Source organism: Podarcis gaigeae (genome assembly GCF_964106915.1).
Source record: "Podarcis gaigeae genome assembly, chromosome: 8".
NCBI lineage: Eukaryota > Metazoa > Chordata > Lepidosauria > Squamata > Lacertidae > Podarcis > Podarcis gaigeae.
In genome coordinates, this window is record NC_139684.1 from 31,347,672 (window position 1) to 31,361,112 (window position 13,441).

A 13,441-nucleotide genomic window follows, 5' to 3' on the forward strand; every position below is an offset into this window, starting at 1 on the left:
AAAAAGCATTAAATATGAGAAAAATTGTAACTAAAAATTTGAAAATAAAATATTTTTTAAAAGAAAAGAAAATGCTTGCTGCAAACTTGTTCTTTCCTACTGCAAAGATATCTTGAGTCATCCTTGGGATAGTTACAAGGATAGGCAAACCAGGACTCACTTTACTACTGCAAAATGCATACTCTTATGGGAGGTTATGGAATGTTTAGTTTGCTGTAAACAAAGTATCAGATTAGACCCTAGGGCTTAGTGGAAATGATTTTATTTATTTAACAGGTTTAATAACATCGATAATACAGAAAGGATGTACAAAGGATAGAAAGGTGTTTGAAACACTCCGGGAGCATTCATTTATATGGATGCCTTTCTCACACACTCTTGTTTAAAACAACAAGGATTGTTCCATCACACGCACCCAAGTCTCAGGATGCACAAACTGCTAGGAATAGTCTCTCCATCCCTTGGAAACAGCACATCAGTGGCTCCCATCTCCAGAAAGAAAGAAAGAAAGAAAGAAAGAAAGAAAGAAAGAAAGAAAGAAAGAAAGAAGGTTCACAGGTCAATTGTCCCTCTTCCTTTGAACTTCTTTGCAGAACGCTCGCTGGCTCGGAACTGAATCTTGCTGCCGTAGATGTAGGAGATGAAGCCATCGATCTCCAGGCTGAAGACATTGTTGAGCTTTGGGATGACTGGAAAGGGAAGCCAAGAAGATGACAGACGTCAGCGGCTGTAGTGCAAATGCAGAGCCTTATGTATCATCTTATTTATGATTGATGTATCATCTTATTTATTTATTTAAGATGTATCATCTTATTTATTTATTTACTGCATTTAGATCTCACCTTTTCCTCCAAGGAGCTCAAGGGGCTATATGGGGTTCCGTCCCCCCATGTAATCCCCACAGTAACCCAATGAGGTAGGTTAGGCTGAGAGGCAATGACCTGCCCCAAGATCACCCAGTAAGCTTCATGGATCAAGTAGGGATTTGAAACCGGTTCTCTTCCAGGTCCCAGTCCAGCACTCTTAACCCACTACAACAGAGTTTTCAACCTTTTCGAGTCCACGGCTCCCTTGACCAACTACGTTCTTTCTGCAGCACCCCTGTGGGGCTCAGGAACCTAGTATTGCCTGCAGAGCTGGCAGCCTCCCACCGCTTTTCAAACACCCAACACCCTCCCTTGTGGAATGTTCCCTCTGCCTTGGGAGTCCTCTGGGCAGCTGCCACCGCTGCAGTTTCTGGTCTCTGAGCTGCCCCCCTCCCTGCCCCAAAGAGAGCTGCCTCCCAGAAGCACCATTCGCCTGTGGAGCTGAATAATAATAATAATAATAATAATAATAATAAAATTTATTTATACCCCGCCCTCCCCAGCCAGAGCCAGGCTCAGAGCGGCTAACACCAATAAAATCACAGTACAAACATAATCGGGGGGGGGGGGGGGTTAAAATACAGGTTAAAAATAAATCAAGACCATAAGGGGGGGGAAACATAAGGCTCAGACTGAGTCCAAACCAAAGGCCAGGCGGAACAGCTCTGTCTTGCAGGCCTTGTGGAAATATGTCAAGTCCCACAGGGCCCTGGTCTTCTGTGACAGAGCGTTTCACCAAGTTGGGGCCAGTACTGAAAAGGCCTTGGCTTATAGCCACTTATAGCCACTGCTGCTGCAATAAACAGCTGTGCAAGCCTTTGGGAGGCAGAGACACAAGAGGGCATCAGAGGAGGGTGGGAAGGAAAGAGGGACATAGGCCAGTGTTGCCTGCAGCACCTCTGACCATCATTCAAGGCACCCCAGGGTGCCATGGCACACTGGTTGAAAACCACTGCAGTTCACCACATTGTATGGGGTGCTTAACTCTGAATGAGGGGGGCAGACCCCTGTCTTGAGGGGCCTACAAATCAAGACTGAGACATAAGCAGCCGACAACAGGGAGAAACATAGATAGTTTAAAGCCAAAGGCCTCATTAAAAAGGAATGCTTTTGTTGGTGCCTAAAGTACAGTACAGCATACTCTGAAAACAGATCTTAATTGTGATTTACCAATTTCACTTTTATTTTTTTTATTTTTAAAAAGAAACCAAAATCTCAACTCTGTAGCAACTAGCCAAGACCCTTTCAGGGTGAAATGAGACAAATGGCCATTAGTGAAGGAGGAGCCGTGATTCATTGTACAATTTGACGGGACCATTAACAAAGCAAGTTACAGTAAGGAGTGTCCGGTACCTTTCATCTTGTCTTCTCTTGTGATAATTTTGAAAACATGTTTCATTTCCTGCAGGACAATGCCCGTGATGCCGACATAGGAGGGGCATTTCGATTTAGCCACTATAGCAAAGAAAAGCAGATTATTAGGGCAGGACAGTCAGTTTTCGCATTACACTTATTGCAATACTCTGCCTGCCTCTGTGCTTCCCCTTACAGTACAGAATGCAACTGCTTGTGTAATTGACAAGTGTCATCCAGCTGATTTCAGTGTCTATTTATTTACAACACTCAGCGGATTTGCACCAACAAGCAGCAATTGATCTGGCTTCCAATTGTGATGTTTAAGTAGCATGGAAACCATAGTTTCCCAGTTTGGTCATCACAAGGAACTGTGGTTTGACAAGGCAGGGTAAAAGTGCAAAAGCTAGGCACATGGTTTATCAGTCCAAGATTGTTTTGCTGGAACCAGGACACAGACTGACCACATGGTTGCCCTCAATTAATTGGGCAGCCTATATATTTTTGTTTAGCAAGCAGGCCTTTCCAATAGAATGTTGCAGTGTATCCCTAGTGTGTGTTAACTCTGTCTGTGGCTAAAGGGATTAGAAAGACAAAAAGTTAGTTTACAGACAGGGACGTATATGTGGAAGGCGAATCACACATTTAAGTAATAGTAAAGTAATTTAAGTAATAGTAAAGTAACTGTTTAAGTAATAGTAAAGTAATAGTAAAGTAATTATTATATAATTATTTTATTATTAAGTAATAATAAAAATATCACCATTCGGAAGAGATTTCCGAAGGTACGTGGGTTTGCAGGGAGGAGGCAGAAACTGCCTATTCTTATCCCCATATCAATGAATACCTCCTACTGGATCAAAAACCCTTATAGCCCTTGGTCTGATCCAGCATGGCTCTACCTACGTGCAGCCCATTTGAAAACAAAAAAGTACATCATTTTCTTTGAAGTCATTGATCCCTCCTACGCAAAATATGCAGGTTTCGTCAATCAATCACTTGCTCAGCTGATCAACCCAAAACTCACAGAGTCAACTGAGATCTGCATAAGTAGGTGACATTTGACTTTCAGCCTTCAGAACTGTCCCAAGTTAAAAGCATCCCTGCATTTAGGATCGAAAGTCAAATACCTGTAATGAGAGCTCCGTGAAGATCAGCTTTCAGCAATTTGGCCTGAATCATCTGTGGCTGCCTGATAAAAATAACATATAATACACTAATTAATGTTAGAATTCTTCAAAGTATTAAAAAAGCAACAATATTAACATTACAGTGCCAAGAAACATTAAGCCATTCAAATACTGAAATATTCAATTTAAAGCAGCCTTGCAAATAAGTCACTAGCCTGCAAGTGGTTGGCAGAGGGCTGAATGTCCATGCAGGGTGCAGAGGAGTGGGTTTCCCTCGCCATTCTATGGCAGGCATTAAGGAAAGATGGTGTGATCCATCTCTTCTCTAACAGCCTCTTCACTGTCCCATGCAACCAGGAACTGCATGCAGCTATTACCTTACAAACACAGGGTTGCATTCAACGACCTTTTACTCAGAGTAGCCCTATTGAAATTAATTGCCCTATGTTATTCATGCCCTGTAATTTCAATGGGACTGATCAGAGTTATGACTAGCACTGGCTACAACCCATAAGTGCTGGACCTTACCTAAAATAACCCTACAGGCTCTTAAATGTCAGAAAGCATGTAGAGAAAAGCCTCTCCTCCAAGAGGGGAGGTGTTGTGGGCGGGACGCGATTTCTGCGCCACACAGGGGGCGTTACACCCCTGCCCCACTCACCTGGCTGGCGCACCACGCCCACAGGTAAGCACCCAACTGGGCGGCTTGGAGGGGGCGTGGTTTGCAGTTTAACTTACTGCTGCACCAGCCATTCCGCCTCATTTTCCGCCTTCTTGTCACGAGTCACCCACCCTCCACTTCCTTAGAGCTTAGGGCTTAGTTTTTCTCTTGACCTTGCTATGGACCTTAGGTTGGTCGCCCAGGGGGCCTGATAGGAATTTTTCCAATTGGCATTAGGCCTTTTGGTTTTTTCACCTACATCGTAGCAATCGTCACAACTTTCTTGGTATTGGAGGTTAGGTTAGGCACTGGAATGTGTTGATGGTGTGTGGAAGGGTTAGGTGTGGCCATCGCCTACCCCTTCAAATTTGGGTATTCCGTTAAAGGAATCCGGCGGTTGTGGATCCTGTCCGATGCCTGTGTGGCGGGGGGCCATGGAACAACCCTCGGTGGCATCAGGGGAGACCTTATAGTTGTATTAGCATCAACAGGCTCCACCTTCTGGTGAATAAACCCCCTTTGGGCTCACCCCTCTCCGAGTGGGTGGAGTCAATATGTAGTGGTCCAATGCCTAAGCCAATACCTTCTCACTTGCTGTAATCAATAAAGTTGTGGCCTTTTCTTGCCCATTAACCTTATACTCTGTGTCTGTGTGTCTTCATTCCACAAAGCGGGGATTGGGTCCTCGAACCACAAAATCACACTGCACAGACTTTTCTCCCCCCCAAATATTTTAAATAGTTGTCTTTGTTTTTGCTGCTAATTCCATTGCTTTATTCTTACTTTAAACTGCTTTGAGGTTTATTTATTTGGTGGTGCCCAATAAAACAAACAAACAAAAAATGATAATAAGTAATTCCATTTGGGGCTAACACAGAGATAGGGGAACCTGTAGTGAAAACACCGAACTTGCACCATCCACGACCACTAGCCAGGCTGTTTGCTGGGGCTGATAGGAGTTGGAGTCCAACAACATCTGGAGGGCCACGGGTTCCCCATACCCTGATTTCCTGAGAAACGGCACCTGATCACTGCTATGCTCCCAACGTAAGTCTCCAAATGCGATCCAAGCACTACTTAAGCCTAATGAACTTACGCTTCCGGCTTGAGCCCATTGCAGAGTTCTCTGATGTACTGCTCCCACAGCTCATGTAAGGGCACAAAGATCTCGTACCTGCAGAACAAGTAAAAAATGACTTTGTTAATTCCCCATGTATCAACAATGCCCTGAAGCATCTAGTAAATCTAAGAATGCAAGAAGAGCCCTGCTGGATCAGGCCCCTGTGACCTATCTAGTCCAGCATCCTGTTCTCACAGTGGCCAACTAGATGCCTGCAGGAAACCAGCAAGCACAAGGATTTGAGCTTCCAGCAACTGGTATTCAGAATCATTGCTTCCTCTGACTGTGCTATCACGGTGAGCAGCCATTGATAGCCCTCTCGTCCAAAATGGAAACTATTCAATTTAGGATTTCAGAAACGGTTTCCCTTCTGATTTTATGGATGGAATATTACGAGTGGGACAAAGGCAATTCACAAAAAGATAGCATAAAAAGGCTGAAGTTGTGGATGAAGTCTGGGCCTTCCTGTTCAGAAAGCGCTCAACGTTTTCAATAGCCACCAGCTGTAAGCGAAACAAGATGGCCATCCAACAGCTTTAATGCCGTTCAAGGGCAGTGATTGCTTTGGAGAGAAAGTTACGATCTGAGTTGTTTAACCACCAGCCCCCTTTTCAGAAGGAATTCTGGGAATTCTAGCTCCGTGAGGGGAACTGGCATTTCCTAGCCTCTATATATCCTTAACGAACCACAGGATTCCCATGATTCTTTGCAGGAAGCCCTGACTGTTTAAAGTGGCGAGACACTGCTTTAATTGTATAGTTTAGACGAGGCTCGATAGCGAGTCATTTTTATTGAAGTTTAAGGCAGAGCTAAATTGGATCTGAAACATGACAAACGTCAAGTGTTGCCGAAAGTTTTGGTCCGTTTAATTTTGGGGGCTAAAGGCAGCCTTATTCTCCACTCCTGAAATGCTGCTTGTCTTCTGGGTCATAACTGCATCATACATTTAAAACACTTATTATACCATTCAACAGTCATGGCTCTCTTCCTCCAATAATCCTAAGAACTATAGTTTGTTCAGGCTGCCGAGAGTTGCTAGGAGACCCCTACTCCCCTCACAGATCTACAATTAGCAGAGTGGCTTAAAAATCCACCCTTCTTCCCAGGGAACTTTGTGTAGGGAATATGGGGTCTAACACTAGAAGGTGATACTATTTGATTATTGCTATCGGAGCACAGCTGAGCCGACACACCAGCTCTGCCATTTGAAAGCCTTAAAAACAAAAGAAAAATGATCATCCACAAATTGAAAACAAGGCACCTTTTGGAATTAAAAGGTCACAAGTTGCCCTCTAGTGGCCAAGTACCATTGTAGAATTATTTTAAATGAGAAATCTAGTGCTTTGAATATTCTAGGAAGCTGCCCTACACCTAGTCAGATCATTGGTTCACCTACGCCAGTGCCGTCTACATTGACTGGCAAAAACTCTCCAGGGTTTCAGGCAGGGAATCTTTTCCAAACCCTACCTGGAGATGCTGGTGAGTGAACCACCTGGGTGCTCAGACAAGTTAACTTGAAAGTGAAGCCTGCCGTGCCAAAGGCAAGTTATCTTTCTTGGTTGTGAACCAACATGGTGAAAAGAACCTGTTAACTCATTGCCACTATCAAAATCAGAATGGTACAGACCAAAGCACATTTCCTTACTGACATCCCAAATTGCAAAAAGAAAAAAACCAAGCATCCTTCTTAAGGAGGCTTTCTATACTGCTATCAGTTGTTAACACAACACTGTAAATGAGCCCATGCAAGTTACTAGCCTGGCTTAACTGACCTGTGTTAGACTCTGTCCTGGGATGGAGTCCACCCCCCCCATCAGTCCCTTGGGCCCAGGCTCCTTGAAAGATCATATATCCATATCCAAATCTGCCTGGGTATTAAGATCCTCAGGAGTGCAATTTCTCTCGGTCCCAGCAACATCAGAAACATGGTGGTGACCCGAGAGAGAGAGAGCCTTTTCTGTGGTTGCTCCCCCATTATGTGGAATTCCCTCCCCAAGAGAGGTCACACTGGCTCCCTCTTTGCTAGCTTTCTGCCAGCAGGCTGAGACCGATGCTGGCTGCTGGGCTGCTGCCTAGGTTGGTGGCCATTGCTGTCTCCTGCGGGAGTGAAACCCACAGCTTAACTATTTGCTTCACAAAGAAGTACGTACCTCTGGTGCTCTGGTTTAATGTCAAAGAGCTTCATCTCTCTCCTCTGCTTGGCGGAGAACCCCTTGCCTTTCCTCTTCTTCTGCCTTCTCCTCCTCTTGTGCAGGTGTTCCAGGACAACCGCTTTTCGGGTTAAGTGGTCCTGGATGTCTTCATCGCTCTTCTGAGGCATGCTGCGCTTTAGGAAGGCTTTCACAAAGGCCTCGGCTTCCTTTGACCCTTGAGGCTACAAAAAGAAGAAGAAAAAGAATTCACTGAGTCCCTGAGACTAAAGTGTACACTTCTTCACAAAGCATAGGCTATCTGAAGGACCATATTCTCCTGCCTGGGCTCTGAGATCTTAGGGGGAGGCCCTACCACCTTCACAGGCACGCTTGGTGGGGACGCAGGAGAAGAGCCTTCTTAGTGGCTGCTCCCAGCCTTTGGAACTCCCTCCCGAGAGAAGCTAGACTGGCTCCCTCCTGGTTCTGCAGACTGTTTTATTCCAAGAGGCCTTTGCGAATTGATTGGTTTTAGTTTTAGTTTTTAAGAAAAGGGCTTTTAATAGTGCTGCACTGTTTTTATTACCTAGATCTTAATAGATTTTTCTTTTTATATCAGCACCACTCATGAACTAAGAGGCATCGCCAAGCTTGGGGGGAATCCCTCTCTTTGCCCCTTGCAGCAGGTTTGAAAACACATATAGAAGCAAAACAGTGCAACGAGGACCAAAACATGCTCAGTGGTCATAGAATTCTGACTGACAAGAGGGGAAACGGAATGCAGCAGCTACAGCATTTTGTTGCATATGATGATGATGATAATAATAATAATAATAATAATAATAATAATAATAATAATAATAATATATTTATACCCCACCCATCTGGCTGGGCTTCCTCAGCCACTCTGGATGGCTTCCAACAAAATATTAAAATACCGTAATACATTAAAAGCTTCCCTAAACAGGGCTGCCTTCAGATGTCTTCTAAAAGTCTGGTAGTTGTTGTTCTCTTTGACATCTGTTGGGAGGGTGTTCCACAGGGCGGGTGCCACTACTAAGAAGGCCCTCTGCCTGGTTCCCTGTAACTTTGGCTTCTCGCAGCGAGGGAACCGCCAGAAGGCCCTCAAAGCTGGACCTCAGTGTCCGGGTAGAACAATGGTGGTGGAGACGCTCCTTCAGATATACTGGACCGAAGCCATTTAGGGCTTTAAAGGTCAGCACCAACACTTTGAATTGTGCACAGAAAAATACTGGGAGCCAATGTAGGTCTTTCAAGACCATATGAACATCAGAATCACACCAATGGCCCATCTAGTCCAGCTTCCTGTTCTCATAGTGGCTATCTTGATGTCTGTGGGAAACCCACAAGCAGGATTTGAGCCCAAGAGCCCTCTCCTCTCCTGTGGTTTCCAGCAACTGGTATTCAGAAGCATTGCTTCCTCCAGTAGCCTTCTCTTCCATGAGAGGAGGTCCCTCTTGTATTAATTGGCAAGCTGAGGTAATTTCCCTCAGTCTGACACAGCAGAGTTCCTACATCCAGGTCTTTTGCTTTCTGTCTGAATATGTATGTGTGTGTGTGTGTGTGTGTGTGTGTGTGTGTGTGTATTGTCCTGCTTCCACCTTGCCTTCATACCAGTTCCATGTTTTTTGCTCCAACGCACAGAAAATACCTGTATGTTCAGGAGTGTGGCTGTCTGCTGGGGTAGCTGCCGATATAACACACCTGGAAGAGATTAGGGAGAGGTTTCCATACACCCTTTCCAAACAAAACATCACAAGCTTCATGTTCAATAACAAAGCAGCAGCATTGAAAACAGGAGCAGACTGGTCTAAACACGTGGGGCATTTTGTCATCTTCCGTTTCACATATGGAATCCAGAACACTGTTCCAAATAAGACACCCCCAAAACCAGTGTAGTGGTTAGAGTGTGGGACTGGGATGTGGGAAATTGGGGTTCTAGTCCCTACTCACTCATGAAGCTCCCTGGAGAAAAAGGTGGGATACAAATTCAACAAATAATGAAAATATATATCTTATGTCACACAACCCTCCACACTCATGGACTCGCGTTGAGGAAATACTAAAATTCCAGACCTGCTTTTCAGCATAGCCCAGATCCTGATGGAGATGCATTTTCTGATGGGTCATGTTCAAAGGGGACACTAAGCCAAATCATGGGTGAGTGGGAACATGCAGGCTCCCAGGAAGGAGACCACAGCCTCTTTACTCCTCCTTGGGTCCTTTTAGCTTAGCATAACACTGGTTGGCAGCCATACAGGAGAAAGTAATGTCCCCTGGATCATCCTTTACAATAGGGACATAAATCTGCCCCTTGTTCTTAGTAGCACCAAATGAATCAAGCATCCCCTTTGTTCAATGCTGGGTTCTGGTTCTTAGTCATTCTGATGGAATGCTAGGAGAGTAGGAGTTGGAAATTATTATTATTACTATCACCATAAAATTTATTATATTATTTATTTATATCCCTTCTTTCTCCCAGACCAGGAGTCTGGGACTCAACTTGATGCATTTGCTATTTGATACACTGCTTTGCTGTTACTGTTTTATTCTGCAACTCTGTATTACTTTTTCCTCTGTTACTTGGTTTTGTGTTCAGGTAGGTAGCCGTGTTGGTCTGTCACAGTAGAACTATATGTAAAAAATAAAAAATTGTCCAGTACCAAGAACAAACTTAGTTGGTTTCTAAGGTGCTATTTTTTTATATATATATTTACTTGGTTTTTGGTGTGTGGCTACATGTTCTTGTATAATAATAATAAATTGTTCTGAGGTGGGGAAGTTGATGCATTTAGTGGGGCATTGTTTAGGTTTTTTTTTATTTGCTGGGATCGAGATTTAATTTTGGAGATGTTAATTTTGCAATTATTGACATTCATTTTTTGTATCTTTATTTTTTGTATCTTATTATAACTTATTTACTTTTGCTGTGCACATTTTGATACGTTTTTATTTATTGCTTATGACTACTTGTCTCATACTTTTGCAATTATGTAAATTCTTTCACGTTGCAAGCATGGTTGAAAGGCGGCAAACAAATAAATGACAATGATGATAAACAACACAGTCAAGTCCCTGTTTGGCAACTTGGAAAGGGAAGGATAAATAATAATTGAAGGGAAATAAGGCACACGAAAGTGAGAAAAATCACCTTAGGCCTCTCTCTATTTGGACCCCCTGTAAGTATACCCCCCAAATATGTATATATTATTGACAGAAGCTTGTGCCTGAATTTAGATTACTTGAATTCCATTCCTCTACCGCTTAGCTTGCCCCATGCCTGAGCCTTGAGGGGAATCTGCTGCTTTAAGGTCATGTTCACAAGATCAACAGACACGCGTCTTGCGCTACTCGCAGAGAAGGTGGGCGAAAGAGTAACAGAAATTAGTTTCGCTTCACTCCCTGCTCGTCGGGAAGCTGGCAAAAAGGAAAACAAAGCAGACTTCAGGTCAGTCCAGACCAGTGGTTCCAGAGTAAAATAGAATGGGGTTTTAAGCACTCTGCATCACGGGGCGGGTGTGGGTGAACGCGTGGGAAAAAGGTAGCTCCTCCATCCCAATTCCCAAATGGGTAAAATAGAGCAGCTTTAATGACCGCGAGGCCAGAACCGGAGTCACTCCGGATTAATCATTCCGGAGCAAAACAGTAAGATACACGCCCCCACGCCGATGGGAAAGGAGCAAAGTGACTTGAGGGCGATCCAAGCACACTTACTCTCCATCTTGCCGGCCGGATCCTTCTCCGCACGGAATAGGCGAAAGCGATTCAGTCCGCTCACGCGCTCCTCTTCCGCCTCCACCGCCCACAAACTGAAACGCGCATGCGCTGCCTTCAACCTCTGGCTGGCTTGATAGAGGGAGAGACGCATCTCCGCTAGACCCACCCCTAAGAACGACTGTAGAGCTAGAATAGGAGAAGCAAATTCTGATCAGTATTTTATATACGCACGCGCAGTTATGCCCTTTGCAGATCCTTGATGCGTCGTAGAAACAGAAATAATAGGGGTAAACAAGCAAGATGCAGCGCGCTACATTGCAGGGTTGTCGTTAAGTCAGTCTGAAAAGAATGACGGCTTATGCATCTGCCGGACGTTTTGAGCTATGTAAACTTCGAAAAATATGCATTAGCAGCACTTTTTTTTGTTAAAGGGATTTTTTTTTAAAGGCAGGCTTATGGTATATATGGTGATTACGTTGTTTCCTCTCACTTTCTTCACAAAATGAGACCTGAGCGAAAAGGAGGCCGGACTGCTCTATCTGCTTCTTCTACCTCGTTGGGGTCTCTTATCCAGTCCCGGTTAAGCAACACTCCTAGACAGCTGCCCCTTTTATATCCTTGCAGGCATACAAACAAAACCATAGAGTCAAATGAAACCTGGAAGTCTTATATACAGACAATTTAACTGGACCCTCCTTTTAGGAACACACATATGGCTGCCTGAACTGGCAAGGAAGAAGATTTTTTGAACAGTGGACACTGCTCAGAATTTTCTTAATTCTTGTAAGGCATTACTCTGTGAATAAAAGTTGCAGCGTTTGGGACTTTTCCAGTTCAGAGAAAAGGCGAATAAGATGCTATTTATACATGGCAAGCAGAAAGTGGATGGAGAAAAGCTTTTTCTCCCTCTCTCATAGCACTGGAACTCGCTGCTGTCCAATGAAGATGAGGGTTGGAAGATTCAGGACAGAGAAAAGAAAACAATTCTTCAAACACTGCATACTTAAAACCATGTGACTCCACAGGAGGCAATGATGGCCACTGACTTGGATGGCTTTTGAAAAAAAGATAAGGCAAATTCACAGAGGCGAAGTGCATTAATGTTGGAGACAGTAATGCTTAAAAATAGCAGTTGCTGGAAACTGCAGGTGGGGAGGGTGCTTTCGTGCTCAAATCCTGCTTGTGGGTTTCCCTCAGGCACCTGGTTGGCCACTGTGAGAACAGGATGCTGGACTAGATGGGCCATTGGCCTGATCCAGCAGGCTCTTTACACCACTGCTTGATTTATGATTGGCATACAGAGCAATAGCCCAACAGTGGCTCAAATCTACAGTGGTACCTCTGGTTACGTACTTAATTCGTTCCGGAGGTCCGTTCTTAACCTGAAACTGTTCTTAACCTGAAGCACCACTTTAGTTAATGGGGCCTCTCGCTGCCGCCGCACCACCGGAGCACGATTTCTGTTCTCATCCTGAAGCAAAGTTCTTAACCTGAGTTCTTAACTATTTTTGGGTTAGCGGAATCTGTAACCTGAAGCGTATGTAACCCGAGGTACCACTGTATATACAGGGCTCTCTTGCTGGGCCTTGATGGTGGTTGGACCTCAGACTTGGGAGACCAGAGTTCAAATCCTCATTCAACCATGTGGCTCCCCCGGTGACCTTAGGCCAGTTGCTGTCACTCAGCCTAATCCTACCTCACAGGGTTGCTGTAAAATGAGGAGTGGGAGAATCATGTACGCCACTTTGAACCCTTGGAGGAAAGGTGGAATAAAATGTAAAAACTAAAAATATAATAAATATTTCAATGTAACCTCCTGCAGAATTCTGTGGCAACGTCTTCCCACCTATTGCCAATAAGTGTGGGGGAGAAACTTGTCACAGCCAATTAGATCTCTTTAAAAAAATCGATTTAACCCCTCAAATTTCTGCCACCGTTAAGTGAGGTGCCGTTTTCGTGAACGAAAGATCAAGATAAGTGAGATAGGTCTTTGGAGCCGCATGAGGGCCCCTTCATTGGTTTTATGTCATAATTCGCAAAGCATTTAAGGTATTAACCGTCAAACCAGCATTGGTGATACTGGGCTGTAAATCCAATGATCCAAGCTAAACTGGTGCCTGGGGGAAGATGGTCTCTTTTGCCAATTTCACGGCTTCGTTTTAATTTTCTTGTTTTTTGAGCTTGAGGTAAGAATTCATTGTTGAATGAATGATGATGCATTTCCTCATGTTGAGACTGAGGATTCTGTAACAACACAGGAAAGAGAACTGTGGCGTCCAGCGTTAATGGAAGGAGCATCACCCATGGGCATGCACAGGGATCTGGGGGAGTAAGTGAGTGAGGAAAATGTGGGTAGATAGATAAAAAGATAGGTAGATCAGAGCCGTAGCTGGAGGGCTAGCCAGGGTTTCTGCCCTGGGTGAAGCCTCCAGAGGGGTGCGATC

At 44.3% G+C, this 13,441-nt stretch overlaps 1 protein-coding gene across 1 annotated transcript; it reads right to left on the minus strand.

Annotated features, from left to right (window-relative positions):
- Positions 1 to 246: 246 nt before the first annotated feature.
- Positions 247 to 11,148, minus strand: POP4 (POP4 homolog, ribonuclease P/MRP subunit; the record flags this gene model as incomplete). The annotated part of the gene is made up of 7 exons (XM_083751226.1): positions 247 to 689; positions 2,220 to 2,321; positions 3,350 to 3,411; positions 5,107 to 5,184; positions 7,281 to 7,504; positions 8,932 to 8,984; positions 10,995 to 11,148. 7 exons carry the CDS (start codon positions 11,146 to 11,148, stop codon positions 553 to 555), a joined length of 810 nt encoding a protein of 269 aa, XP_083607352.1. The 3' UTR covers positions 247 to 552.
- Between the last annotated feature and the right edge of the window lie 2,293 nt (positions 11,149 to 13,441).